Source organism: Natrix helvetica (genome assembly GCF_964273705.1).
Source record: "Natrix helvetica genome assembly, chromosome: 6".
Classification (NCBI taxonomy): Eukaryota; Metazoa; Chordata; class Lepidosauria; order Squamata; family Natricidae; genus Natrix; species Natrix helvetica.
Window position 1 is genome coordinate 21,150,487 of NC_138553.1, and position 27,686 is coordinate 21,178,172.

Below are 27,686 nucleotides of genomic sequence, written 5' to 3' on the forward strand. Positions count from 1 at the left end.
AGTTTAGAAATTTTTTAGAATTTTTTAGAATTTTAGAATACCATCCTATGTATTTTCGGTTTTAAAAATGTGGCTCTCAAAATAAATTTCAATCGTGGTTTTGGCGAGATTTGGCTCAGTTGAAAAAAAAGGTTGCCCACCACTGCCTTAGACCATTCTTCACTTTTCATGGGTAACTTTTTATAGCAATAGCACTTAGACTTATATACTGCTTCACAGTTCTTTACGGCCCTCTCTAAGTGGTTTACAGAGTCACCTACTGCCCCCAACAATCTGGGTCCTCATTTTAACAACCTCGGAAGGATGGAAGGCTGAGTCAACCTTGAGTCTGGTGAGACTCGAACTGCCGGCAGTTGCCAGTCAGCAGAATTAGCCCGCAATATTGCATTCTGACCCCTGCGCCACCACAGCTCCTTTATAGTAGCAGTGTTGTGATAGTCTTAAAAAAATCAACTTGTAAAACTGAACTCCTATATACACAATGTTGTTTGAGGAAATTGAATTTTAAAATGGTTTTTTGACGAGTTGATACGAAATGCCTGCACCTGCCTTGTTCAAATAGTTAAAGAGGAATAATTGCTTTAGATTTTCTTTCTTTTTTTTTGCCTGACTCCGAGTTATTACCCAACTTAATTTATTTATTTATTCTAAATTTCACACTCAGGAGAGGATTTGTTTTTGGGCTCTGGAGTGCCTGTGCATCAGTGGGTAATATCCTTGGAGCATTTCTCGCCTCATCGGTTCTGCAGTACGGCTACGAGGTGGGTGAGGCTTCCTGTCATTGTCCTACCTGGATTGGAGCCAGTCATATTTGAGCATGAATTGTGTCTTTTTATTTATTAAACTTCTCAGCGTTTCACTGTGCCTTCCAATAAAAATATGTTGGGACTTCCTATACAAGCAAAAATAAAATACCGGAAGGATTAATTACTTGACTTGAGATAAGAAAATCCAACAGTCACCCATGAAATATCCTCATTGGTTTTTTTCCCCACCTCCTTTCAGTATGCCTTCCTGGTGACAGCATCAGTACAGTTTGCTGGAGGAGTTATTGTCTTTTTTGGCCTTGTGATTTCTCCCAAAGAAGTAGGTAAGTAGAAGCACCTTTTTCCTTGTTTTGTCTTTGCTGGCTCTCAAACCCAAACTGCAAGTGGGGCATAGTTAATTTTTGACTTGGCACGCCAGTCAAAATCCATATTAAATATTCAAAACCTCGTTGGATACTAACATTAAGGGCATGTTTTTTTCCCCATTTTAAACATTAACAGGTAATCCTTGATTTACAACGGTTTGTTTAGTGACCGTTCAAAGTTACAGCGGCACTGGAAAATGTGACTTGTGACCGTTTTTACAAAGTTATGACTTTTGCAGCGTCCCCCATGATCGTGTGACCAAAATTCAGACAATGGCAACTGGTTCATGCTTACGACGGTTGCTGTGTCCCAAGCTCACGTGATCACTTTTTGCAACCTTCTGACAAGCAAAGTCAATGGGGAAGCCAGATTCACTTAACAACTGGGTTACTAACTTATCAACAGCAATAATTCACTTAACAACCGAGGCAAGAAAGGTCGTAAAACAGGGCAAAATTCACTTAACAAATGTCTCACTTAACTACATACATTTTGGGCTCAATTATGGCCATAAGTCGAGAACGAACCTATACTGTATATCCTGCCTTTATAACAAGTCTAAATTGGTCAACAGAAAAACAAAATGGGATGCACATTTGTGAACTTCATAACTAAAAAGGCAACTGCAACAACAATAATATGGCAGTAATAAAACCGTCCCAACATTTCGCTTGACAAAATGCCTGCAGTGCTGCATCTGAAACGAGGCTGATGACACACAGTGCAGAGCTAACTTTTAATGGGGCTGTTGTGGCCTGGTAGATTACTTTAAGGTGGATTCACATTTTATTACATCTGAGTTCTTCAGAGCAACTTCCTTAGAGTTTAATTTTGGTCGTGATACCTCCAAGAGGCAGATGAGGTTGCAAAATACTTCAAAGTGGGCTCTATGCCTTTGACTCCAAAGCCTGAAAATGTTTTGCCAAGGGCTGCATGTGGGGTGAAACAACAGGAAGCCCTGGATTCACCTGATAAGATAGCACTTAGCACTTAGACTTATATACCGCTTCATAGTGCTTTTACAGCCCTCTCTAAGCGGTTTACAGTCAGCCTACTGCCCCCCCAACAATCTGGGTCCTCATTTTACCCACCTCGGAAGGAGGGAAGGCTGAGTCAACCTTGAGCCTGGTGAGATTTGAACTGACGAACTGCAGCTAGCAGTCAGCTGAAGTAGCTTGCAGTGCTGCACTCTAACCACTGCGCCATCTCGGCTCATGGGATGGGATGGGATTTCTACCCTGATGTAAGGCAGCCTCTATGGATTTGTGAGTGTGCGGATCTCTGCCATGAATCCAAAGCATGGCTGTTATATTTGCCATCTTCTGTATACCTTAAAAAAGGTGGTTTAGATGTTCTAGATAGGAAGGGAAGAACCAAAGAGCAACTGATTTCCTTGTAAGGTCGGGAAAAGAGCTTTGTTGTTCACCTCTTGCCACTCAGATGCAACTGGGTAGATGTTGCTAGTGGGGTATAAGACCAGGATGTTTATTTTACTTCAATCTTCTTTGTTCTCGTGATTACCAAAACACTTTCTTTGGTTGGCGATGGCATCTGTAAAGAAACACAGAATTTGCATCCTTACGTTTTTTTTATGCTTGCAGAGGAAGCCCAAAAAGTGGCAGAGAAAAAGTTAATTTGTTCAGATGCTGAAACCGGCTTGTAAAAAACCTGTTGTGAGGCATCTTTCTTCAAGTCTCATCTCCCCATTAGAACTGCGGCTGGTAGAGCTTTGAAATTGTATCTATTTATCCAATTAAACCCATCTTACAAACAAGCGATTCCAAAAGATGTGCAGCAAAGCTAAAAATTAATGTAGTTACCAATGCAGCTCGTGGAGCAGAGGTGCAATATGTATTCTAGGAACACACGTAACTGAGACTTAGTGTAACTTTATTGTCACTTTGAAGGTACACTAATCGGCATGCATTAAAATGAAATTTCGTTGCATACAGTTCTCAAAGGGTACCACCTCCAATCTATCTATATAAAAATGGCTGTGTGTATGTATGATCCAGCATAACTCTGGATCACCTCGAGCAATTTCAACCAAACTTGGTATACAGATGACTTACTCTCTGGAGAAAAAATATTGTGGGGGTAAGACACCCCTAACACCCCTCGGGGTGTGTGTTCTGTTAAGATGTAGCCTGCCTTTAAATGGCTTCTACTGTACTGCTGTAAACTGGCTTCTACTGTACAGCACAGTGGCCATGGTAACGGCTTCACAGTACTCCACAAGGGGGCTCCCTCTGGTAAGGGGAAAAATCCAACAGTAGAAATTATGTTTGGTCCAGACATTTTCCCCCTATAAATAAATACCCGGGCAATGCCGGGTTATCGGCTAGTATACACTAAAAACATGACGAATAAATAAATAATTATGCATATACCCACATACCCCACACATTCTATGACACAGAGAAACAACACAATCTAATTCGGATGTATATATGTACATGTCGAGAAAAACAAATCTTGCGAGTTTACCAGACGAATGGCATAGGGAACAAAGCTGTTACAGAATCTGCAACCATCTACAATGCTGCTTTCTATATCAGATGAAGCTTCCAGATACTCTTCAAGGCAGCCCCATGTGCAGTGCATCACAATAATCCAAGTGGACTACTACTACTAGTAATATTGTAAATTTAGTCACACTGCAAGTACGTCATACCAGTCTTGCCGTTGGAGAAATCTGACTCCAGTCCTAAAGGGAATGCACTAATTTGTTGAGTCTTCCAAGTAACAGCCAGACACGTACAACGGAGAGAGTCGGTGTCAGGATCACACAGGATTCTTTTGAAAGTGTCAGAATTTGGGTGTTTCTGCACAGCCCCATCCAGAAGCATTTCTCAGCCCCAGGAAGAGGGAGAGACGAGAGCGCAAGGGAGACAATTCAGAAGGGAAGAACCATAGCTCAAAAGAGCAGGCACGAGAAGAGGGGATTGTTCCTTCCTTTGTTTTTTTAGGTTGCCTTTCTGTGATTTCTCCTAGGCCTCCCTGAAATTGGCAAAGAAGGGGAGGGTGAAGCTGTTGAGGAAGATGCCACTGAGCCATTAATTAGCAGCCACGAGAATGAAGATTTCGATGAGCAGAATTATACCATTCAGGCATCAAACCTAAGCAGTGCTACAAATGCTCCATCCCAGGCCATTGGATTTTTTCAGGCGTGCTGTCTGCCTGGCGTCTTATTGGTAAGGTCGTTGTTATCATCCCCTTCCAGTGATAGATAGATAGATAGATGATAGATAGATAGATAGATAGATAGATAGATAGATAGATAGATGATAGATAGATAGATAGATGATAGATAGATAGATAGATAGATAGATAGATAGATAGATGATAGATAGATAGATAGATAGATAGATGATAGATATATTACTAAGAAACAAGGTCACATGGTATCTATGGGCACAAGTATTTTTAAGGACACTGTCTTGGTGCCCCCCCCCCCCAATCTCCTTTCCCCCCCCTCTGGTATTTAAGTAAAACTTAAATAAAAATGGAAGCTAGCATGCTGCAAAGCTTCATTTTTATTTCTAGGAATATCTTTAGTGCCCACATGGGGCAAGAGGAAATGGAAGAAAAGGAACAGTGGACAGCTGCAGCCCAATTCTTAGCTTAGCAATATACCAACCTGCCCCCCCCCCCCCCCAAAAAAGAGGCAGAAATAAGTGAAGTGATAGACAACTTCTTGGGGTGGTGAGGAGCAACCTAATTAAGTTTGCTTCCTTGTCAATGTGTGGTTTGTGACTGGCATTACCCTTGAGAATTCCGTTACATACTGTCGACTTCCAAAAGTATCCATTTGCCCCGGGGGTGAAATCCACTTACCTTTGCTACCGGTTCGATAGCAATGTGAGCTCGTGCGCATGCACGTAGCATCAAAAACGGACATGATAAGGTCCGGGTGGGTGGGAGGAGCCTGCTACTGCAGCGAACAGTGAGGGGAATCTGCTATGCCACATGATTTAGATTATCTAGAAAGCAGGAAATCCTGCTTTCTAGCTAATATAAATCGTGCATTACGGATGATAGTTGGAAAAACTGATGCTCCTGAACTAGTAGCATTTTTTTTACTACCGGTTCAGGTGAACAGGTAGCATTTTTATTACCGGTTCGGGCAAACTGGTCCAAACCGGTAGCATTTCACCCCTGACCTGCCCCTAAAGTCTACCTAATCCAGTATTTCTAAATCTTGGCAATTGTAAGATGTGTGGGTCTCTAACTCCCGGAATTCCCCAGCGGGAACTCTGGGGAGTTCTCCACCTAGCTTAAAGTTGCTGAGATTGAGACTCACTGACCAAGTCAATATTAAATAATGCTGCGTAGACCTTGTGGGAAGAGACAGCGTCACTCATCCTGCATTTTTAAGAAAGCCAGGCAGTGCTTCCCATTTTTGGTTTCTCTCATACTGGTGCATTGAGTTAGACTGACAGGCAGTAACTGATTCCAGTTCATCCAACTTGTTTTCTAATGGATCAGGTTCAGATTTTTCTATTCAAGATCTGACAATCTATGCCAGGCATTCCTTGAATAGAAAAAATTGAACCTGATTCACTTTTAAGTTGGCCAACCTTGGCAATACATAAATCAAGAGGGCCACTTCCAGAAGCTGAATTCTAGAAAATACAGAGATCCAGCAAAATGACAGAAGCGAAGAATTTCAACTAAAGCTTATGATACTTCAGAGTCCTAATTATCCTAACAACTGAGTAGTAACAATATCACTACTCTCACTTGTGCCCATCCTACAGCTTTAATAAAGGTATAATCATCTGGCTGGGGACTTCTGGGAGTTGAAGTCCACAAACCTTAAAGCTGCCAAGGTTGGAGACCCCTGCTCTATAGAATTACAAAGCCATACTAGCTCAGCTAGGGTTGTTTTGATTCTAATAGATTTTCTTTTGGGATGGTATTTATTTGTTTCAGTATTCCTTGGCCTATGCTTGCCTGAAGCTAGTGAACTACTCCTTCTTCTTCTGGCTGCCTTTCTACCTCAGCAACAATTTTGGTTGGAAGGAGGCAGAAGCCGACCAGCTCTCAATCTGGTATGATGTTGGAGGCATTATAGGTATGACTATGGAGCAAAAGACAAATTCTTTTTGTTGTTATATTTCATTTTCAGTTCATTGTGGGATTAGAAGAGGACGTGGCAGGGTGTGGGTGAGAATTCGAGTTTCTAGAAACTAAGTAGACACCGCTTGTCTACCAATTAGTGACTGACAGGCAAAGTGATGATGGATGAAGTAGGAGGATGTCAAATGTATTTATTTATTAAGTTTATCCTGCCATTATTATTATTATTATTATTATTATTATTATTATTATTATTAGTATTAGTATTAGTATTAGTATTAGTATTAGTATTATTAGTATTATTAATTAAATTTATAGACCGCCCCCTCTCCCCGAGGAGACTCGGGGCGGTGTACAGACAAAAGCTAAAACCGTATATACAATAACAATATTAAATACCCCTTATTATTTTATAAGTAACTCAAAACAGCGAACTTAGATAATACTTCTTCCTCACTCCCCACAACAACAATCCTATAAGGTGGGTGGGCTGAGAGAGAGTGACTATCCCCAAACCACCTAACTGGTTTTTATGCCTAAGGTGGGACTAGAACTCACAGTCTCCTGATGATTAGCCCAAAGTTCTTACAGTGGGCTTTCATGCCTCAGGCAGGACTAGAACTCACCGTCTCCTGATGATTGGCCCAGAGTCCTTCCAGTGGGTTTTCATGCCTAAGGCGGGACTAGAATTCACAGTCTCCTGGTGATTGGCCCAAACTCTCCCAGCGGGCTTTTAGGCCTAAGTTTCACAGTTTCCTGGTTTCTAGGCCACACCTTAACCATTATGTCAAACTGGCACTATACCAATCTAATTGCCTACAGCAGCTTCCCCACAGTTGGGCACTCCCCCATCTTCAAATCCCCAAATTCTTAGCAGGAGTGTTGCTATCTGGGCTGTCTGGAAACTTCAACTCTCACTTTTGGAGAAAACCAAAACGGGAAAAAGATGGTTTAGAACAGTGGCTGGAGAATCTTCCAGTCAACACAATGTATGAAAGACAGACAGCTAAATTTGTAGCCAATTGTGCTTTTTTTTTTTTTTATCGATTACATTTATATGCCTCCCATTTCACTGTCCAATGATTCTGGGTAGCTTCCAGCATTGTAAAAACAGTAAAGCAATAAATGTTGATTCCTGGTGTGCATAATGATTACGATCTGTTGTGATGGTCTTTATTCCTTTTATTTCTACAGGCGGTACCATCCAAGGTTTTATATCTGATGTGCTACAAAAAAGAGCTCCTGTACTAGCTATTAGCCTCATCTTGGCTATTGGAGCTCTCTTTGGATACAGCCGTGAGTATTTTCCTGCACAATAGGTTTTGTGGCATGAGCTTGTTTATCTAGCCTCCTTATCTTATGCACGAAACATAGGGAGGCCCTGTTTTCTTTACCGTATTAAATCAGCAATTGAAATGGGTTGCAATCAACTCTGCTTTTGAGTTTAATAAGAGATAGCATTCTTGGCAACCTTCAAAAAAATAAATTACAAGAAGCCTGCTGAATAAGCCCGGCCGGTAAAACTCTTCTGCTTTCCTGCTTTCCATCCTGCTTTCATTAGTAGTGAGCCAGGTTCTTCTGGGAGATCCACAAACTGAGTGTGTTCCATTGTGTGCTGGAATGAACAGGAAAAGGAGAATATTCTTTTCCAGTAGAGGGCGCTATCTGCACTTGTGCAGATGTACCTTTATTGGAGCATTGCCGATGTTCAGGCCACAGGCACAAGTGACAGTAGTGGTTTTGCTACTGCTCATTTCTTAGGGTAATTATGGCTTTGAAGTATCATCTGCTTTAGTTGAAATCCATTGCTTCTATCATTTTGCTGGAAGCCCTGTAATTTCTAGAATTGAACTCCTGTGGGTTGCCCCCTTGATTCACTACTTTTGATTTAACCCTTTCTGGGTTAGAGCAGTGAGCAAAAGCAAAGCCTGTTATTATTTTGGAGGTTTCATAGCTAGTCCTCAAGTCTTCACTTCCGTTGAAATATTGCACTAGCAGCTTCCTTCACTCACTCTTGGCCATATCACTTGATTAGATCAGTGCTTGGCAAAAACCGTTTTGCTGAATTCTTGCTTTCAGTAAGGTTGAGAACAAGCTGTTCCCTTTGGCTTTGTAGGTTCATCTATGAGAGGCTAAGGTCCTTTCAGTCCAGTGTTCTTGGCTGCCTTGCTAAATGTTCTATTCCATTTCAGGGAGAATTAAAGTTTTATTGATCCAAAATTGTTCCAGAAGTTCAACTGTGGACCCAACTGAATACAGCTAGCATAGAACTTCTCTTGTCTTCCTCATCTCCCTCCCGTGGTTTTGAGACGGAAGCATACTTAATCATCAGGGAAGGCAAAGTTAAAGAAACACTGTTACAGCAGAAGATTAAGGCACTGTTAACATACCTAATGCATAATCTTGTAAAGGGTCTCTTTTATAATCCGCTTTTCATCCAATCCTGAACTTTTTATCTGTTGTGGCAAAAAGAATTATGACCTTTTTCTTTTCTTTGTTCCCATAGGTTCCCCAAATAACAAACCTATCAATGCCGTTATCATGGCGATTACAGGTAAAAGTTCAACATATTTTCTGGGACAGTAAAAAAGATCTGTTTTCATGATGTCATATCTTGGCTTGTTTCAATGTTTTCTTCCAGCCGTAGCCTGTCCGGCTTGTTGGTCTTTGCCTAGTGTGATAGGCGAACCTAACCATTGATATTTGTAACCCAGCAGATTTATAACAGCATCTTCTATAAACCAAATGGGTTATTCAATACTAAAATCGTAGTTTACTGCAACATATGAAGCAATCGTTTGAAGTCTAGTATGTTACAAGGCTTTACTGCCATCGGTGTCTGGGTAGATTCTCAGTCATTCAAGTCATGGTTGTTTCCAAAGGTGCTTTTGCAAAAGGCAACTGGATTTTCTGTTTGTTCTTTGAAGACGTTTTGCGTCTCATCCAAAAAGCTTCTGGATGAGAGTATAAATCTTAGTATAACTAAAATACTCTGGTTTCTCTTCAGATCGTATAAATCTTCTGGATGAGAAGTGAAACATCTTCAAAGAAAAACCAGAAAATGGCTTTAAAAAAGGCTGGAATCAGCTTGGCAGCTGGCCAGCTGATAGGGCAACGCCTCACGTGCCCTGACAAATGGCTCCGCGTGCCATAGGTTTGCCATCCCGGGTCTAGACCAGTGTTTCTCTACCTTGGCAGCTTGAAGATGTGTAGATTTCAACTCCGAGAATTCCCCAGCCAATTGGGAATGATTGTCTGATTGCAAACTAACAATGACTCTAAACTAAATCAGCAGATTTTAATATTTCCACTGATGTTTAGATGCATGGCTGGTCTGACTTTTTGATAGTTTTCTTTGGTTAAGGGGCAAGGTTGCAGGTTCAGATGAAGGTAGCCTTCCTTTGTATCGGAAACAGAGCCTGCCTCTTCCGTCTTCTCATCCTTAGCTGCATTTTCCTTTTGATTATTTTGTAGGCTTTTTTATTGGAGGCCCTTCCAACATGATCAGCTCTGCCATTTCTGCTGATCTGGGACATCAGGACGCGATCAAAGGAAATAGCGAGGCTCTTGCAACCGTGACAGGGATTGTGGATGGCACCGGCAGTATTGGGGCCGCTGTGGGTCAGGTAAGACAGATCTGAAAAGCAATCAGGATCATTGCAGCATTGAAAGAACTCATACAGCTGGTCCTTGACTTACAACCATAAGGAAGGCTGTTCATTCTGGTTGGAAGTGTTGATGGCCATAAACCAATAATCACGAGACAGATCCAATTTTACATTCTATTTTTGTAGCACTCATTACCCATGTTTCCCCGAAAATAAGACAGGGTCTTATTTTCTTTTGACCCACAAAATATGGCTTGGGCCTTATTATCAGGGAAGGGCTTATTGTTTTGGGGTTGCCAGGCGGCTGCTCCCTTGCGAGCGGGCTCCTGAAGAGCCAGGCACAGCCTCAGGGGTGAAGCAGCCATGAGGTGACCATGCTCACATGCAAGCTGGGGACAGAACAGGTGCTCACGCAACCACCCTCTCTAGCTGGGCAAAGCTTCATGCACTGACCTAGGGAGTATCCCAAATGTGCCAAGCCGCGTGAGTTGGGGGGCGGGCAGAGCGCCACGTAGCTTGGCACCTTAGGGATAACCCCTAGGTCAGTAAAAGGCGCTCTGCCTGGCTGGAGAGGGGGTTTGCCGGCTGGCTGCTTGTGAGCGTGGTCACCTCATGGCTGCTTCACCCCTGAGGCTGTGTCCGCCTCTTCGGGAGCCTGCTCACAAGGGAGCAGCCGCCCGGCAACTCCCCCCTCTGGCCAGGCAGAACGCCACTCCCCAACCTAGTGGTATCCCTAAGGCGCCAAGCAACATGAGCGCCTTTCTCCCCCGACTCACGCGGCTTGGCGTGACCTGCCTGGCTGGAGGGGGGAGTTGTCCAGGGGGCTTTTTTTCGGGGGGGGGGAGCTTATATTTTGCCCACACGAAAAATGTGGCAAGGCCTTAGATTCAGGAAAGGTCGTATTTTCGGGGAAACATGGTAAGCAAATCAGTATGGTTATTAAGTGAGTGTGCAGTTGTTAAGCAAATGTGGCGATCATGAAATATACGCATTGTTTGCTATGGGCCATTTTTGCTGAAATAAAGTAGGTAAATGCCAGATGTGCTAAAACAGATTGTGGTCATGTGACCACGGGATGCTGTAAACGACCATAAATTTGGACGGTTGCTCAACGCTCAAAATGCAGTCATGTGACCGTTGCGGGAGGTAGCAGTCGAAACTTTGGAATTGGGTTGCGAGTTCGTTTTGGGGAGAGGAGGTTGGAATCGGTTGTAACTTCAGTCACTTAGCAACCAGTGGAGAACAACTTGTACCAAAGTGAACATTTTATTGAAAACTTAAGATCCAACAGGCTTTTCTTTTCAGCAACGTTTCATTAAAGGATGTATTAATAGTAATATTTGTTACATCTCAAGGAAAAAAGGTTAACTCTCAGAGAAAACATAACTTATTGGGGACTTTTGGTTTAGAAAAATATGCTTTCAGCATATCCAGAGGACATTCAAATCGCTGCAGTCAAATTCCAATCCTGTGCCTCCTGCTGACTTTTTCATACAAATGGCGTCTTTTGTGGGGCTGCTAACTTATATGTTTGAAAGCCTGCTGTTTCGGCAGATCTTCCCTATGGCAAATTGCATTTTTTAAAATATGCTTTTTTATCCTGTCTTTATTATTTTTATAAATAACTCCAATATTGGTAAATCTCTCTCTATATATAAAGAGGTGTGTGTGTGTGTGAGTGTGTTTTCCAGCATAACTCTGGAACGCCTCAAGCAATTTCAACTAAACTTGGTACACAGATGACTTACTCTCTGGAAACAAATACTGTGGGGGTAAGACACCCCTAAAGCCACTTTGAGTGTGTGTTCTGCTAAGATACAGCCTGTTGTGCCTTACAATGGCTTCTACCGTACTGCCATAAAATGGCTTCCACTGTGCAGTGCAGTGAAGTCGCCATGGTAACAGCCTCACAGTCTTCCACAAGGGGGCTCCCTCCGGCAAGGGGGAAACGTTAGAAAATAAGATGGTATCACTTTCCTTGACGCTTCTGAGGGCACAGGGAAAACATTTGGAACTAATTTAATTGTTACCGAAATCAGGGCTTTTCCTGTCTAATATAGGATTAGGATAAAAAAATACCCAGGCAATGCTGGGTTATCAACTACTAGCCAATATTATTTCTATTATTCCTATTTTCCCCACAACAACAACCCTCAGAAGTGAGGTGGGCTGAGAGAGAGAGAGACTGGCTCAAAGTCACCTAGTCAGTTTTTATGCCTCAGGCAGGACTAGAAGTCACAGTTTCCTGGTTTCTATAAAGTTTTTTTATTTTTTATTTTATTTTTACACATCTCATTGTCTAAATGGTTTGATTCCTGGGGGGGGGGGGGGTCATACAGTTCAATACCAATAAACATAACAGTATTATTCCTAGTAATTACATTTCATTTTATTTTTACTAATGTAATTTCTACTATCATCCTTCAATTCTAAACCTTCTTATAGTTCTACCATACATTGTATAATCTTAACATCGTTTTTGCTATTTCCCCCCTCTTATTTCTACCTCTATTTTAGCCCCCTCCCTTCCCCCCCTTCCCCTATCATTCTAATATTCAAAGACGTGATCCAGTTTCCTGGTTTCTAGTCTTGTGCCTTAACCACTAGACCAAGCTGCCTCTCTTTTCCCTCCCTTTCACCTTTCCAGCCTCTTAAGGTACCGTATTTTTTGGAGTATAAGATGTAGCTTTTTCCCTCAAAAAAGAGGCTGAAAATCTGGGTGCGTTTTATACATGGAATACAGCATTTTTTGCCTCCCAAAACCCTGCCCCCTTCACCAAAATGGCTGTGCATAGTCTCTAGGTAGCTTTCAAAGAGCTCCTGGGGGCTGGGGAGGGCAGAAATGAGTAAAAAATGACCCGTTTTTTGCTCAATTTTACTCCCCCCCGCCCCCAGTAGCACTCTATAAGCTTCCTAAAGGCTATCCATGCCCTTTTTTTTAAAATGAAAAATGGGCCCGTTTTTGTGAAAAATGGGCCATTTTTTGCTTGTTTTTGCTCCCCCCCAGGAGCACTCTGCAAGCCCCCTAAAGGTTATTCGTGCCTTTTGGGGGGGAACGGCCCCCACTTTCGTGAAAAACGGGCTGTTTTGGGGAAGTTTGCAGAGTGCAAAAACTTTTTTAAAAATTTGCCTCTTCAAAACCTTGATGAGTCTTATACTCCGGTACGTCTTATACTCCGAAAAATATGGTATATATGTGTGGGTGTAATGGGGAGGATAATGCACAAGGAGAGCCAACTTTGCATATCTAGCGATGTTGCTGTCCAGGAAGATGGAGATATAAATAATTTCACTTCCTACTATATTTCTATGCTTATGGCTTCCCTTACTCATCTCTGTGTCACCTAGAAAAGAGAATCCTCCCTGTTTCTGCAGCGGGAAGAAAGAGCCTAGGGCATGTTTCTCACTGGTTTGTATAGTATTTGCAAGGCATCAGGTTAGAAGCCAGGAAACAGCGAGTTCTAGTCTCGCCTTAGATATGAAAGCCAGTTGAGTGATTTCTGATCAGTCACTTTCTTTCATCCCTACCCACCTCAAATAGGAGGAAGAAGAAATGTTAGTTATGTTTGGCACCTTAAGTAATTTATAAAAAAATAGCAAAGGCAGGATATAAATACATAAATAAATCTAGAAGAGATAGCGAAAACAGAACTAAAAAAAACCCCAGGATACAGAGAACAAAAGAACAATTAGTAGCTATTTTGGTAAGGTAGGAAAAAGGAAGACTAACCCTTTATGGAGAAAGGAGAGAAAGATGTAACTGGGCAGGGAAGGATGCCATATTTACTGTATTTTTCAGAGTATAAGAGGCACCTTTTTCCCCCCAAAAAGAGGGTGAAAATCTGGGTGCGTCTTGTACACTGAATACAGCATTTTTGGCCTGCCAAAACCCCACCCCCTTTCCAAAAATGGATGTGCAGAGGGTTTGGGGGGCTTGCAAAGTGCTCCTGGGGGCCGGGGGCGGGCAAAAATGAGCAAAGAACGGGCTGTTTTTGCCCCCCCCCAGCATCCAGGAGCACTGTACAAGCCTCCCAAACCCTCTGCATGCCCCCCTTTTTTTTGGGGGGGGGCAAAAAACCAGGTGTGCAGAGGGTTTGGAAGGCATGCAGAGTGCAAAAACTTTTTTAAAAAATTTACCTCTTCAAAATCATGGTGCGTCTTATACCCCGGTGTGTCTTATAGTCTGAAAAATACGGCAAATATTATAAATAGAATTAAAGCCAACCAGCCTTTCTCAAAATTAAAGGTATCCATTTTTTCAGCAGTAATGTCTTCAGCCAGTTCCAACTCCTGCTCGTTTCTTTTAACAGCATCTTAGCAAATGTAAGGTAACACAATTAACAAGTCATATTTCTGTTGTGTAGATAGGACATGAAGCTACTTTTAAAAAACAAAAACAAAACGAAACAAACTTATGGTCTGTTGAATAAGCAGCTGGCTTCATGCAAAATATAAAGCCGTAATGCATGAGTTCACGCATGACATGAAGCCGAGGACATGCAAGTCCCACTGCGATTTCGTGCTTTGTGAAGGAAATCAGAGAGTGTAGAATTATATCCCAATGCAGTGGGCCTGTCCAGGTTGCCGGCCCCACTTTGGATGTCATTTCCTACAATGGCCAAGCAAATCTGAGAATGGAAAATGGGGTGGGCTATAAATACCAGGAAATGAATAAAAATGTAAACGCAGGAATAAAAACATAAATACAAGCTGTTCTTATTTATTTTTATTTATTGCCTTATAATATTTGCTATATGTAGCTGACTTTTCGGCTGGTGCCTGACCATTCTTACGAAAATGCATTGTCCCATCAGCTTTCTTTTGTTTTTTTTAATGATTCATTAACTTCTTTATCTACATAAGAATAGATGAATAAATGTACAATTCCAACAGGGGGTTCTTCCAAGTAAACAGAAGGCAGGAGAGTTATAGGCAAGCACAAGCAGTTAGCTTCATTTCAGCAGAGAAACCCAGACAGACTGCTTTCTTACTTCTCGGAGCAGCAGACTGCTTAATACCCAGACTTCTTACTTAAGTTTCTGTTTCAATTCTCTGCACAGAGTCAGATCTGTTTAAGCTTCCATTGTCTGACTTAGTTGCTGTGTCTATTCATTGGCTGAGTTGTTCCCCTGTCTCTCCCAGTCATGAATATTTTAACAACTTGCTTTACTTGCTGCATTGCTCACCTGCAAAATGGCTCATAAGAACCGGGTTCCTTCTCCCACTGACTCCTTTTATGTAAACAACAAATATGCATTCATGTTTACAAGTGAGTCTCTTCTGGGGGCTTTTAAACTAAGCGGAGTTCCTTATGTTTGTCCCAAAGGTGCTTTTTCTGGAGGCAACTGGACTTTCTTGTTTGTTTGTTTTTCTTTTGAAGATGTTTTGCTTCAGCTGTGAGAGGATAGTGGGGAATGGAAGGATTTATATCCCTTGCATTCAGCAGCTGGTCATTTGCATCCTTTCTGAGGGGTTGTTGAAGCACTTGGAGGCTTATCTGTGTCCTCAGGGTCACCTGAGTAGTGCTCCTGGTTCCTGCAGTCTGCAATTTTTCCCCTCTTCTGGAAATCCATTCCTACTCCCACACCATTCAAAGGGTGTTCATCCCAAATTGTATAGCTAAAAGCCGGGGTGGGATCCTACCGGTTTAACAATGGTTCACTGAGGGCATGTGGGCGGTTTAAAGAAAACGTACCTTCCGCATTACCACTGAGAAGGAAAACAGCTGAGGCATGTCAATCCACTCTGCTGTGCGACTCAGCTTAGAAAATAAAGGTCAGAAAAGCGCAAGGGCAGGTGGGCGGACTCACTCGCTCATTGAAGTAAACCGGTTCGCTCGCAGCTGATCTTCGGAGCTACCGGTTCGCCCAAACCAGTCAGCTGATTAGATAAAGGTCAGTAAAGCGCAAGGGTGGGAATCTGAGGATTTCTACAGATGTTCATTATGTTTGTTTCTCCTTCCCAGGGTCAAAGCTGCAAGGCAGCCGTTCCTTGCGTTGTAGAGTTTTCAGCTAGGTAGCAGAGGTATTCACACAAGACAATACAGGGCTAACTTAGAAGAGATGTGAGTGCAATGTAGGAATGCGGTTAATGATTTGGCAAAGGTGTTGGCTACTATAGAAAAGTGCCGGGGTTGGAAAGGGTATATATTTTTAAAAACTTGGTTTGGGGGCAATATTACAGTAATGCATGGACCATCCTGATTTGAGGGAGCATAAGCAGTGTGGGATTCCTCTCAGCTTTCTTCTGACTCTGGAGTGGTTTTGCTCTAAGAAATTACTAATCCTTTGCCTCATGACCTCAGGAAGCAACACGGTGCTTTTCAAAGCTGTAAGATAAGATAACAATGTGCGAAGATAACAATGGCGTACCTTCTGTAGAATTCATTATTCCTAGCCATTGCCGTTCTTCCGATTGTTCAAACTTCCTTTATTCACCAGGGCTTTGTGTCTGACAAATTGTATCCTCTACTTCCTTCCCTACCTAAGATTGCTGTTATCTGTGACAGTACATCACCATAGCAACCAGCTGAGATTCCACAAACTGGGCTGTCTCCCCTAGTGGGAAGTCAGCGTCGGAAATATGTTAAACTTGTCAGAAAAAGAAGAGCCTTAAAGAATGCAACATATGAAACATATATGCGCCAGGTTTTTGCCAGCGGTTGAAATGAGTGCACTTTGGACCAAATCTCTCCAGGACCATTTGAAGTGATTTATGGAAGGGGATAAAAAGCAGAAACATTATTTATTGATGCATAAAATATCCCAAGTGAAAAGATGTCATTTCCATGCAAAAAGTAAACGTGACTATGTTTTGAGCTGGTTTGTGTACTGTGCAAGTGTCTGGCCTGTTTAGCTTTCATTTTTGTCATTTTTAATAGATTAATTTTAATTATTAATTTTAATAGATTAATAGGTTTTTAATAGATTAATCGATTCCCAGCATCTATCTTTCAGTCAGTCAGATTTAGCACTAAACTTTTTCTATAATTTAGAGGCTGCCTGATTCCAGTCAGCAGTGATGTGAAGAGGTTTCTCCCCAACCCTCTGATTTAATTTGTGCTATTTTATGTGCCACTTTCTTTCTTTTTTTTCACAATTAAAAAAGAAATGTGGAGGAATGTGGAGAGGAAGAGAGCAGCGCTTTGCCAGAGTGGCAATGCCGGTCTCTCATGAGAAGAGGAGGCGGCATTTGGAAAAGATTTCCAGTGTGAGATCATTGCTCTGATCTTGTGGAAGTCAAAGAAGGAACTGTTGGATTCAGACCGAACAGTTTATTGGCTGTTCTTGTTTTTTAACTAAGCCACCTTTGAAGGGCAAAAACTGTCCCACAGGAGGTTTGCCACAATAAAGACCCAATGAAAACATAATGTAATAGAATAATAAACCTCACGAAAGGTGCAGACCTCAGCAGCAGAACATTTTATTCCCTCAGAATTTAAAATCGAAGCAGCGTTGCTGTGCTGCAATTAAAGTCCAACTGCTTTTCGTTTAGAAATCTCCTCAGCTCTTGGCTGGGGCATCTTAAGGACCATTTTCTCTCTCAGGCTTCCTTATTAGTCTCTGCCCTACTTCGCTCACTGATAGGTTCGGATGGGAGGAGAAGAAACGTGGGTTTCTTTAGTCACTTCTGCCTCTGGAGACGTTTGCGTATATCGTTTCGGATGCTTAGATTTGCAAAGGGACCTTCGGGAGAAGGAGAACCTTTCCCCTGCTTTGGTGATCATAAGGCAGCGTTTTCAAGCATGCTGTTTGATACCCTCATGAAGGTTTAGGCTCGTGTGCCAGTTTTCTCCTACCTGCTGTGCTTCAGATATGATGGAGCAGAGCTTGCGTTCGTTCACCTCTGAAAAGAACTGTGTGTGAAGCTTGGTTTAATGTTGAAAAACTACTTAGAGAGACAAAGGGGAGGGCAAAGGAGCCTCTGTGGGTATTCTTCAGAGGTGGTATTTTGCCAACCTACCCTGGCTCTACGGCATCCCATTTAGGCCCTTTTTTTAGGCAAAATGAATGCGCGGTAGGCGATACATATACGTGGATGTGACACTTGTGCTCACATTTGTGAACCAGTAGGGAAAGTAAGTGAATACCACCCCTTGTGTCCTTGTATATGTTTATATTTCCTTGTATATACGGTATACTTGCATATGTATGTATGTATGTATGTATGTATGTATGTATGTATGTTTGTGTGTGTGTGTGTGTGTGTATGTATGGAGAGAGAGAGAGAGAGAGAGAGAGAGAGAGAGAGAGAGAGAGAGAGAGAGAGATATTTGTATGCATAAACAAAGTAATAGAAAAATAAAACTTGTATGCATTCCTTGAAGGATGTAGATTCATTGTGTTTCCTTTCCTTCTAGTACTTAGTATCTTTGATCCAGGAGAGGTTGGGATGGATGCAAGTTTTCTATTTCTTCATTCTGATGGTAAGAAAACATTTCTTATTTTTTTTAAAGATTATATCCTTCCCCACCAAGCAGCAAGAACACCCCCCCCCCCCCCGATATATGGAATTGTTAAGCAAGCAGATTAAAACTCCTGGTTTAGCATTATGTTAAACTGCAGTGCTAGAATGCAAGACTATACATTATCCAGTTTAGATCAATGGCAGTTTCTTCTCAGTTAAAAAAAAAAAAAAGATTGTGGCCCCAATGAGATAAAGGCAGAAGTAAGAGTCAAATAAAGGATGTCTTGATTGATGGCTCAATCTTTTCACTGTTGAATTGCTAATAGCTGGTTGGGGTCCAGCCCCTTGGTCCCCATTCTGATGGCATCTCTCAACGGAAACAGTTGTAGGTGAATATTTCAACTTTTTGAATAAGGGGAATAAAACGAATAGTCTACATTCTTAGCTAAAGTTCATCCAAAGATGATGAAGGGCAGTCAAACCTTATAGAAGCTTTCAATGTATCTGCAATGTATTTTAACTTTCTTGCATTTTATTATCCTGAAAGGATTACATTTCCTCAATTTGACAGGGGATGGCATTTGTATGAATCATCTGATTGACAACTGTAACGCACAGAATATAATTTCTTCATAGGTTGCATGACATTCAATACGAAACAGCTCTCATGTGAAATTGAGATTGTTAGGATCTGATCTGTATGCTTGATAATGGGTGTAATTTTCAGTCTGTAATTGGTCTGCCATCTCAACAGTCTGTATTTGAAGAAGGGTACCTGATAGGAAAGCTGCAATCCTGGACACATTTAGAGTATGCAGATTAGTTAGAACTCTGAGTAAATGCATATGGGACTGTACAATAACACCTCTTAAGATCTAAAACAGGAGTGTCCAAACTTGGCAACTTTAAGACTTGTGGACTTCAACTCCCAGAATTCCCCAGGCTGGGGAATTCTGGGAGTTGAAGTCCACAAGTCTTAAAGTTGCCAAGTTTGGACACCCCTGATCTAAAACATCCTTCCTTAGTATGAATGCCCTCCAAGCATGGACTTCAACTATTAGAATTCTCTGCAACAGCCATGTGCTGGCTGGGGCATTCTTTCAGTTGTAGTCCACATATCTGGATTGGAAAAGCTGGGCTAAATGCAGTGGTGGGATCTTAGCAGTTTAACAACCAGTTTGGTGATTGCTGCACTGTACGCGCTGCGCTTGCATGCCTAGTTTTGTGAAAAGTTGCCTTCCGCATTACTACTAAGGAGGAAAACAGCTGATGCGCATGGCAATCCGCTCTGCCACGCCACTCAGCTGAAAGGATATAGGTCAGTAAAACTCAAGGGCGGGTGGGCAGACCCAGCTGATCCTTGGATTGAACCGGTTCTCTCCCAGCTGATCGTCAGAGCTGCTACCGGTTTGCCCAAACCAGTCTGAACCGGTAGAATCTCACCTCTGGCTAAATGTGAAGGGACTACCATTGAGTTTAACTCAGCAGAAAAAATGGACAGCTGTTCCCTTGTGGGGAAATGCCATCAGTTAAATTAAGGGTGGGGAATTGAATCCAGACTGGAGTCGGAGGCAGTTCTCACTTGCCCTGTCATTCAGCAAACACACATGAGGAGTTTAATTGGAGAGCCCTCTTTTTCCTTACACTAGCTATTTCATGCGGGATTATATAGTTTGACAAGTGCATGCTTTCCATCATCAGGGGCAAGTTGCGGGAACTGGAGGGATCTTGGAGTCCTAGTGGACAACCATTTAAATAGGAACCAGCCGTGTGCAGCAGCTGCCAAAAAAGCCAACACAGTTCTAGACTGCATCAACAGAGGGATAGAATCAAGATCACGTGAAGTGTTAATACCACTTTATAATGCTTTGGTAAGGCCACACTTGGAATACTGCATCCAATTTTGGTCGCCACAATATAAAAGGACTGTTGAGACACTATAGAGTGCAGAGAAGAGCAACAAAGCTGATTAAGGGACTGGAGATTAAAACTAAAGAACAGTTGCTGGAATTGGGTATGTCTAGTTTAATAAAAAGAAGAACTAGGGTTGACATGATACCAATGTTTCGATATCTTAACGGGCTGCCACAAAGAAAAGGGAGTCAACCTATTCTCCATAGTACCTGAGGGTAGGACAAGAAGCAATGGATGGAAACTAATCAAGGAGAGAAGCAACCTAGAACTAAGGAGAAAGGCATGAGCAAAGCAGAACTGATTTTGGCTCCTCTTAGAGTAAAAAATGGATCAGATGGATGCTGCTTCCATCAAAATAAGCAATATTGGGCCATTTGGGCAAACAGGTATAAAGTCCTTCTAAGTATACCTGGGATGGCAAATCTGGATCTGCCTCTGTGTAATAGCAGTTAGATTTATATACCACTTCACAATGCTTTACAGCCCTCTCTAAGCAGTTTACAGAGTCAGCCTATTGCCCCCAACAGTCTGGGTCCTCATTTTACCCACCTCGGAAGGAATGGAAGGCAGAGTCAACCATGAGCCTGGTGAGATTCAAACTGCCAAATTGCAAGCAGCTGGCAGCCGGCAGCCAGCAGTCATCAGAAGTAGCCTGCAGTACTGCACTCTAACCACTGTGCCACCGTGGCTCACTGTGGTTTGTAATGTTTGATACCCTCTAGAGAAGGCATTTCAAACTTGTTTTCATTGAGGGCCACATCAGGGTTGTGTTTGACCTTGGGGGGCCAGGAGGAGCATGGCCAGGGTGGGTATGGCCAGCTCGACATCACTCATGTCATGGGCGTCTGTGGTGGCCCGAGCGCTCCGCCAGCAAAAATGGGCTCTTGAGCTGCGTTTTCAGCTGCGATGGCCTCTTGCAACCCTCTGCCATCGAAAACGAAGCTTGTGAGGGCCGCGAGCTGTCCTCTCGAGCTCTGTTTTCATTGGCAGAGGAACCGTGGGCCGGGCCTTTGTTGTTTCCAGGGCAGCCCCGCGGGCCAGATCTAAGCACCTTGCAGGCCGGATCTGGTCCCCGGGCCTTGAGTTTGACACCCCTGCTCTAGAGCTAGTGCCATAATTGCATTGGACCCCATTGTGGCTCTGCCTTCAAAGCTCTTCCTATCTTTCTTTCTTTTTTTGCAGACCAGTTTAACGGTGGTCTTCATCATGCCGCTGATAGTGAAGGAAACCAATATGCTCCTTTCGCAGAGGCGCTCACGCAGGTTGGCTGGCTGACTCTCTTCTCTCTTCTGTTCAGTGGAGGTTTTTTTTTTCCCAAGGGGGAATTTGGCACTTCAGGATTTTTGCCTTCATTTCTTGATTTGCATCCACAAAGACCGGATTTGCTGAGAAATGTCCACCAACACATCCATCGCTGAAAGATTGTCATCTGAATCCCGTCTGAAGATAATGCTATGGAAACCCACCACTGGGAAAGAGCGGACTGTGTGCTTGGAAGGCTTAGTTGAGTGTATCAGTGAGAGATGTTTTCTCTTTTGATTTTTACCTCTTGTTTCCAAGGCTTGTGTGTGCGATTATCAAGATCAGATGATAAAATGTTGGGCTTGTGTGTGGGAGAAAGGTTTCTTGAAAGCAGAAAGCGATTGTGCCTAGAAAAAGCGTTTGTATAGTAAACCCTTGATTTAATGGATAGGGACCTGGGCAGGGGAAAGGGGTGTCTATTGAGCTGAATGAGATTGTTCAAGGCCAAAATGTACCCATACATGAAATTACTTTAATAATCCTAAAGCGTTCGGTGTCGCCTTTACCTATGAAGCCATAGGTAAAAGCCATACCTGAAAGTACAAATATTTATACCTTCCCTTACAAAACATCGTCACCAACTCTTGTAAAAGAGTTTTGAGATAGCCACTAACTGGCCAGGTAATTATTTATTAACTATTTTTTAAAAATAAATTACGCACGTGCAGCAGCAGAAAGCATCTCCTGACCTGACTTGAGTGATTGTTTGGGAAGAATTCTGAAATGCAGACAAAAATCCAAATCTGACCTCTTTTTGTCCACTGCATTCGAGATCCATTAAAACAGGGGATTTACTATACTTGCTTTCTTCCTATTGTGCTCGTTTATTGGTGGCAATCTGGAGGGCTTCCAGATGTTTTTAAACTTTAGGTTCCTTTGTGTCTCCCCGTTGGCTCTGCTGGCTAGGGCTGATGGGAACCGGAGTTCGGCAGCAAGAGGAGAGCCACTTTACCTGTCCTGATGCCAAAGGAAGATGATGCGATTTACAAAGGGAGAAATCCTTCAGATACCTTGTCGTGCCCCCCCCCTTCCCACTTGCAAAGTGGAGTGGAATCATCAAGAAAAGAAACTTCGCCAGCTGATGGCTGCTGCCTTTACACAAACCGGCCCTTGTATATTTCTTTGTACTGTAATAAGTTTGGATCTTTGTGTTGTAAGCCAAAAAAAGCTGCCAAATGGAGGAAATGGACAGCTCTCTTTGCATTTTTTTTTTTTTTGGTGAAAAGGAAAGGCATTTCCAACTATTTAGTATCAAAAGAGCATTTCAGAGCATCCTGGGCCAATCCACTGCTGGTTCTTGCAAGCTTTTTGGTAGCTCCCTAACTGCATTTTTTTTATTAAAAAAGAAATATACAACAGGGTACTATAAAAGCAGCTGAAATCCTTGGTGTCCTTATGTAAAAAGAACATTTGTAGGGTGTTTGTTTGATCTCCAAATATTTGTCCTATCCAGATGTTCATGTTAATTTAACCACCGCTCTCTCTCTAGCAGAGCAACTGCATTCCGTACTTGATTTTTTATCTTCTTAACTGTCTAATATGTGAAAACAAGCTGGGTCTTTGGAGATGTGCACAGCCAACTATTTTATACAGAGGGGTAGAAATCACAGTTTTACTAGGATCATTACATTTTTGTTATTATTATTTTTTAAATAGGTTTGAAAAAATGGGAATAAAAGGGAATAATTATCAAAATTTAAGATTGTTTACTATGTCTCCTTTACTGGAGATCACTGTCGCCTACAGTATAGGCAGAGACCTCTTGATTTCTTTTTAAGGACTCCACCAAGCCTGATCCTTTCTCCCTTAAGACTCTATAACTATAGCCTATGATCCTCACCAAAGGCATTCTGTGGCCAGAGCTGGCCATTAAATAATGTGCATAGCTACTCCCTTCACCCCAAAATCAAAGCTGCATTGGTTACTTCTCCTTGTTATCTTTAGCCTCTAGATCAGGGGTGTCAAACTTGATTTCATTGAGAGCCTTGAGTTCATTGAGGGTTGTGTTTAACCTTGGGGTCTAGGGTGGGCTTGGCCAGCATGACAACATTCATGTCGGGGGGTGCCTGTGGTGGCCTGAGCACTGTGCCAGCAAAAAGAGGCTCCTGAGCTCCGTTTTCGGCTCCAACGGCCTCCTGCAACCCTATGCCAGCCAAAATGGAGCTCGGGGAGCCACACACAGCCCTTGCAAGCTCCATTTTCACTGGCAGAGGCACTGCGGGTTGGTCCTTTGCTGTTTCCAGGGCGGCCCCATGGGCCAGATCTAAGCACCCCGTGGGCCGAATCTGGCCCCCGGGCCTTGAGTTTGACACCCCTGCTCTAGATCAGCTTAATCCAAATTGAGGAATCAGGCCATGAATAAATGCCTAGAAATATTTGGTGTAATGAGGCAATTTGAACTAGAAGATGATCTTGAGAAAGCAAGACTTAAGTTTAGGGCTGCTGTTTCGAGCACTTGTCTTACGTATTAGTGCATAGGTCTGCCTTATAAGTTCAGTGATGTTGAGTTGGATCAGATCGTATCTGTCTTGTCCTCATCTACCTTTTTTACAAGACGCCATTTTCACATATTTTCAGAAGTTTCCAGACAGGAATGTATTAACAAGTGCTGTGCTCGGTTGGCATCTATGGTTACCCCAAAATTAAATGCAAAACATTTGCTTTTAAATAGCCCAAATCATCAAATCGTATAAGATCTTGGTTTTTTTTTTTTTTTTTGATCAAATTATGTAAGATTCTGGGCGTTTTAAAAACATTATTTTTAGCGCCTCTGACATAACACTTGTTCATTGGGATAATATCTCCTACAAAAAGCTTGCTAACTCTGTTGTAGAGTGTACGCTCCTGTAAACTGCTGTGGATCAAGCAGTCAAACCCCAGGTTTTTTTTTAATGCGGAATAACTATGGCGTTATAACAGGCCATTGGTGAAATTCAGCAGGTTCTGACAGAGAACCGGTAGTGGTCATTTGGAGTAGTCCGGAGAAACGGTAAATGCCACCTGTGGCTGGCCCCATAGTGGGGAGGGAATGGAGATTTTGCAGTATCCACAGAACCGGTAGTAAAAAAAATTGAATTTCACCCCTGCCACAGGCCTTATTCCTTATGCCCCCATTTGAATGTTTAATAAACAAGGCATTCTGTGGATTCCCACTGTACAGAAGGGGATGGATTTTTGCAGCATTATTGTCTGATCTAGCCGGTGACTCTGTAGTTCAAAACAGTGGAATAAATTGGGCATGTAATCTTCAGCACAGGCTCAGAGACCATGGGTTCAAACAGTACACCTACATCCCAGTGTTGTCCTTTTCCTGAAAATGCACTGTGCCATTGCATGCATGCAGCTGAAACTTCATTTTTCTGAGTCAATGCGTTGTGCAAAATGTAGCCCTTTTAGTTAGTTCGCAGTTTGGTGTATTGTGGGAACTCAGAAAACCGGTTAATTTAAAAACAAACGAAAAGTTTTTTTTTAATGCAAATCTCGCCTTCAAAAACCGAAAACTAGATGCAAAATGATTTCTTTAGGGTGCTGGGATCCTCAACTCAATTTTCAAGACTGCTTTTTAACCTGCTGACGTAAATGTCACCTTGACCCTAAATTTCTAATGTTTCATTGTTATTGAGATAAAAAGAACACTAAGCGAATTGTGAATTTGAGGGAAAGAAATTCTTGTTGCTTTTTTTAAAAAAATATTTTATATGTGCTTAATGGTTAGTTTCTTTATTTAAAAAAATGTATATGTTCATGTAAATTTTTTAAATCATGGCTGCTGTAAAATTTTTTATAATTTAAGAGCCTCTTAATTGTGTCAGTTTACTGTTTTGTGTGTTCTTTTCCTGCCATGCTGCTCTATTCCACTGTTCACAATACACAATAGCCTAATTTATAAACATTAAAAAAAACATTTCTCAACATCTTTACTTGTAAATTAGAAATCTACTCCAAGAGGAGAAAAAAAATTACAGTAAAAGCAAATTTTACTTTATTTTTTTCTCCTTTCCACTTGTGATATGTGGCATCAACTCTTTTCGTGGTATACCATGAAAAGAGATGCCCTCAACCATTGACTTTTGTTTTTAATCATTAAAGTACTTTCTTAAGAATTATGCTTAAACGATTTGAGTGAAGCACGAAAGCATGGTGTTGAATTCTAGCCCTGCCCTAGTAAAAGAAGCTTTTCCAGATTTGGGGACATAATCACTTTTCTCACTTCTGGTTAGCTTGATGGGAGGCAGCCAGAAAGACCACCCTTCCTGCATATTTTCACCATGAGAGAAGAACAGGAAACTTTATAATCACATCCTTGAATCGAAATGTGAGAGCTCAAGTCTATGGATTTCTTGGCTGACTGAAGGTGAAGACGGGCCAACACTCTGAAGCAGCAATCACCCGATCTGGCACCTTTGAACTGTTAGACTATGTCTCCCATTGTCTCCAGCCAGCATAGCTGAAAGTTATGTGAGCTGCAGTACAATGCATGCAGCATGGAAGGTTCCAGATTTGCCAAAGTCTATTCCAGGGTACGGTAGAATTGGTTTTAATGCAGATTGCCTTCGTTTGAAATACTGTTATGTGCGTGGAATGCAACTCACGTATGTTCAAACCATTTCTACCACGTTGGGAATGTTTTTTTGTTCTTTTGCCTGGGTAGCTGTTAACTTTGATAGAAATTGTTCATCTTAGCAAACACAATGAAAACATTTACAGAATTCTCCTCGCAAAGAGCTAATTTCGCTGCCCGGAGTTATGTATTTGTGATGGGCAGCCATAATGAATGAATGAAACGACATGAATGAATATGAAAATTAAAGGCTGTCAGTAACAAATTCTTCACGGGGTGCTATGAAACGTTCTGTTGGTAATACTTTCTCTCTCTATCGTATATATTTCCACTTAAAATTCTTTGTGAAAGTAAGTAGGGAGAAAAGACATGCTGTCAACTGTCCAATTGACTTTGATTTTATTAAATTATTTTTGGCAACAGAAAGATTCTGTACATGAATTTTATTTTTGACTTATAATGAATGTTGCTTTTCCTGGTCTCGGGAATTGTGTTAAGTTGACCACAAAGCAAATCATATTTTAAAAGTTGTAAAAGGATCACTTTCCATAAATAGATGTTTTTCTACAGAGATTGGGATCATTCTATGTAATAGTTTATGCTCAGTGCCCCTAAATATCAAAGGAGCACATACACAGTAGAATGTATTAAAAAGGGGGTATCTGAGGAGATGATCAGGAACTACAAATTAAGTCCTGTGCGGCGGTGGGTTTCACATTTTGTTACCACCAGTTCGCCCCGCACCACCCTCACTTCGCACGTGCATGCACTCCTTCTGTGCATGCACCCGGCCTTCCATGCATGCACTTTGCTCATGTGCGCACCTTTCACGCATGCGGCCAGCCTCAAAAACGTGCCTAAATAGAAGGGCATAGAGCCGGGGCAATTTCCAGTACCAAACCATCTGAATACCTCTGTGAAGAGACATGGAAGGAACTGGGTATATATAATCTTGGGAAAAGATGACCAACAGGGACGTAATCCTCAGATATCAGAGACTCAAAAAGAAGGAGCTCAAAACCACTTTTTTCCTCCCTGTAGAATGCAGGATAGAGAATAATGGATTTAAGGAAGCTAAACTTCAACAGAAAGCCAGTATCTATCTGTGGGGTGTTTTTATTTAGACTTTTTTTTAAAATTGAGCAAATATTTGGATTCAACGGTCCCTTTTAGCTTTACGATTATAAGATGGTAATGTCCAGGACCACATAGAATAATCAGTTTTTCAACATACCTACTTTTTTTTTTTTATTGCTGTAGCAATGAAAGAGGAGGAGAAAGAGGAACAGAATGATGGTTTCTATTTACAGTGTACCTTATCTAATCTTGCATTTAAGGAACCTTTCATCTCCAGAACTGCCAAGTGTAATTCCCCATCTGTTCTTCTGACAATATACTGGCAGCCCGTGAAATATAGTATGAAGAGGCCGACTCTTCTCACCTTCCTCAAACCCCCCCCCCCAGCTTTGGTGGGACCCGCTTTCCCTTTCACCTGCTAATGGGAGAAGTTGATCTAATTGGTGGGCCTTTAAGAACATCAGACGTTCTTTTTCACTGCACCTATATTTTACATCTGACAATACACATCTTTGTAGAGCTTAATCCAGATGAGTTCAGAACACTGGAACAAAGAGTACAAGGCTGTTATTAAATAATACGCATAATTCTCACCAATTTTCA

General features: G+C 42.0%; 1 protein-coding gene across 4 annotated transcripts in view; it reads left to right on the plus strand.

The window, feature by feature from the left end:
- SLC37A3 (solute carrier family 37 member 3) overlaps window positions 1-26,432 on the plus strand; it is a 44,433-nt gene extending 18,001 nt beyond the window's left edge. For all 4 annotated transcript variants that reach the window (XM_081958343.1, XM_081958342.1, XM_081958344.1 and 1 more), the window contains exons 7-16: window positions 665-761; window positions 1,006-1,090; window positions 4,128-4,327; window positions 6,069-6,210; window positions 7,410-7,511; window positions 8,722-8,769; window positions 9,690-9,841; window positions 18,183-18,248; window positions 21,326-21,405; window positions 22,352-26,432. In XM_081958343.1, the coding sequence (XP_081814469.1) occupies window positions 665-761; window positions 1,006-1,090; window positions 4,128-4,327; window positions 6,069-6,210; window positions 7,410-7,511; window positions 8,722-8,769; window positions 9,690-9,841; window positions 18,183-18,248; window positions 21,326-21,405; window positions 22,352-22,406 (1,027 nt within the window). In that variant the 3' untranslated portion in view covers window positions 22,407-26,432. The remainder of the gene's footprint in view (window positions 1-664; window positions 762-1,005; window positions 1,091-4,127; window positions 4,328-6,068; window positions 6,211-7,409; window positions 7,512-8,721; window positions 8,770-9,689; window positions 9,842-18,182; window positions 18,249-21,325; window positions 21,406-22,351) is intronic.
- The last annotated feature ends 1,254 nt before the right edge of the window (window positions 26,433-27,686 follow it).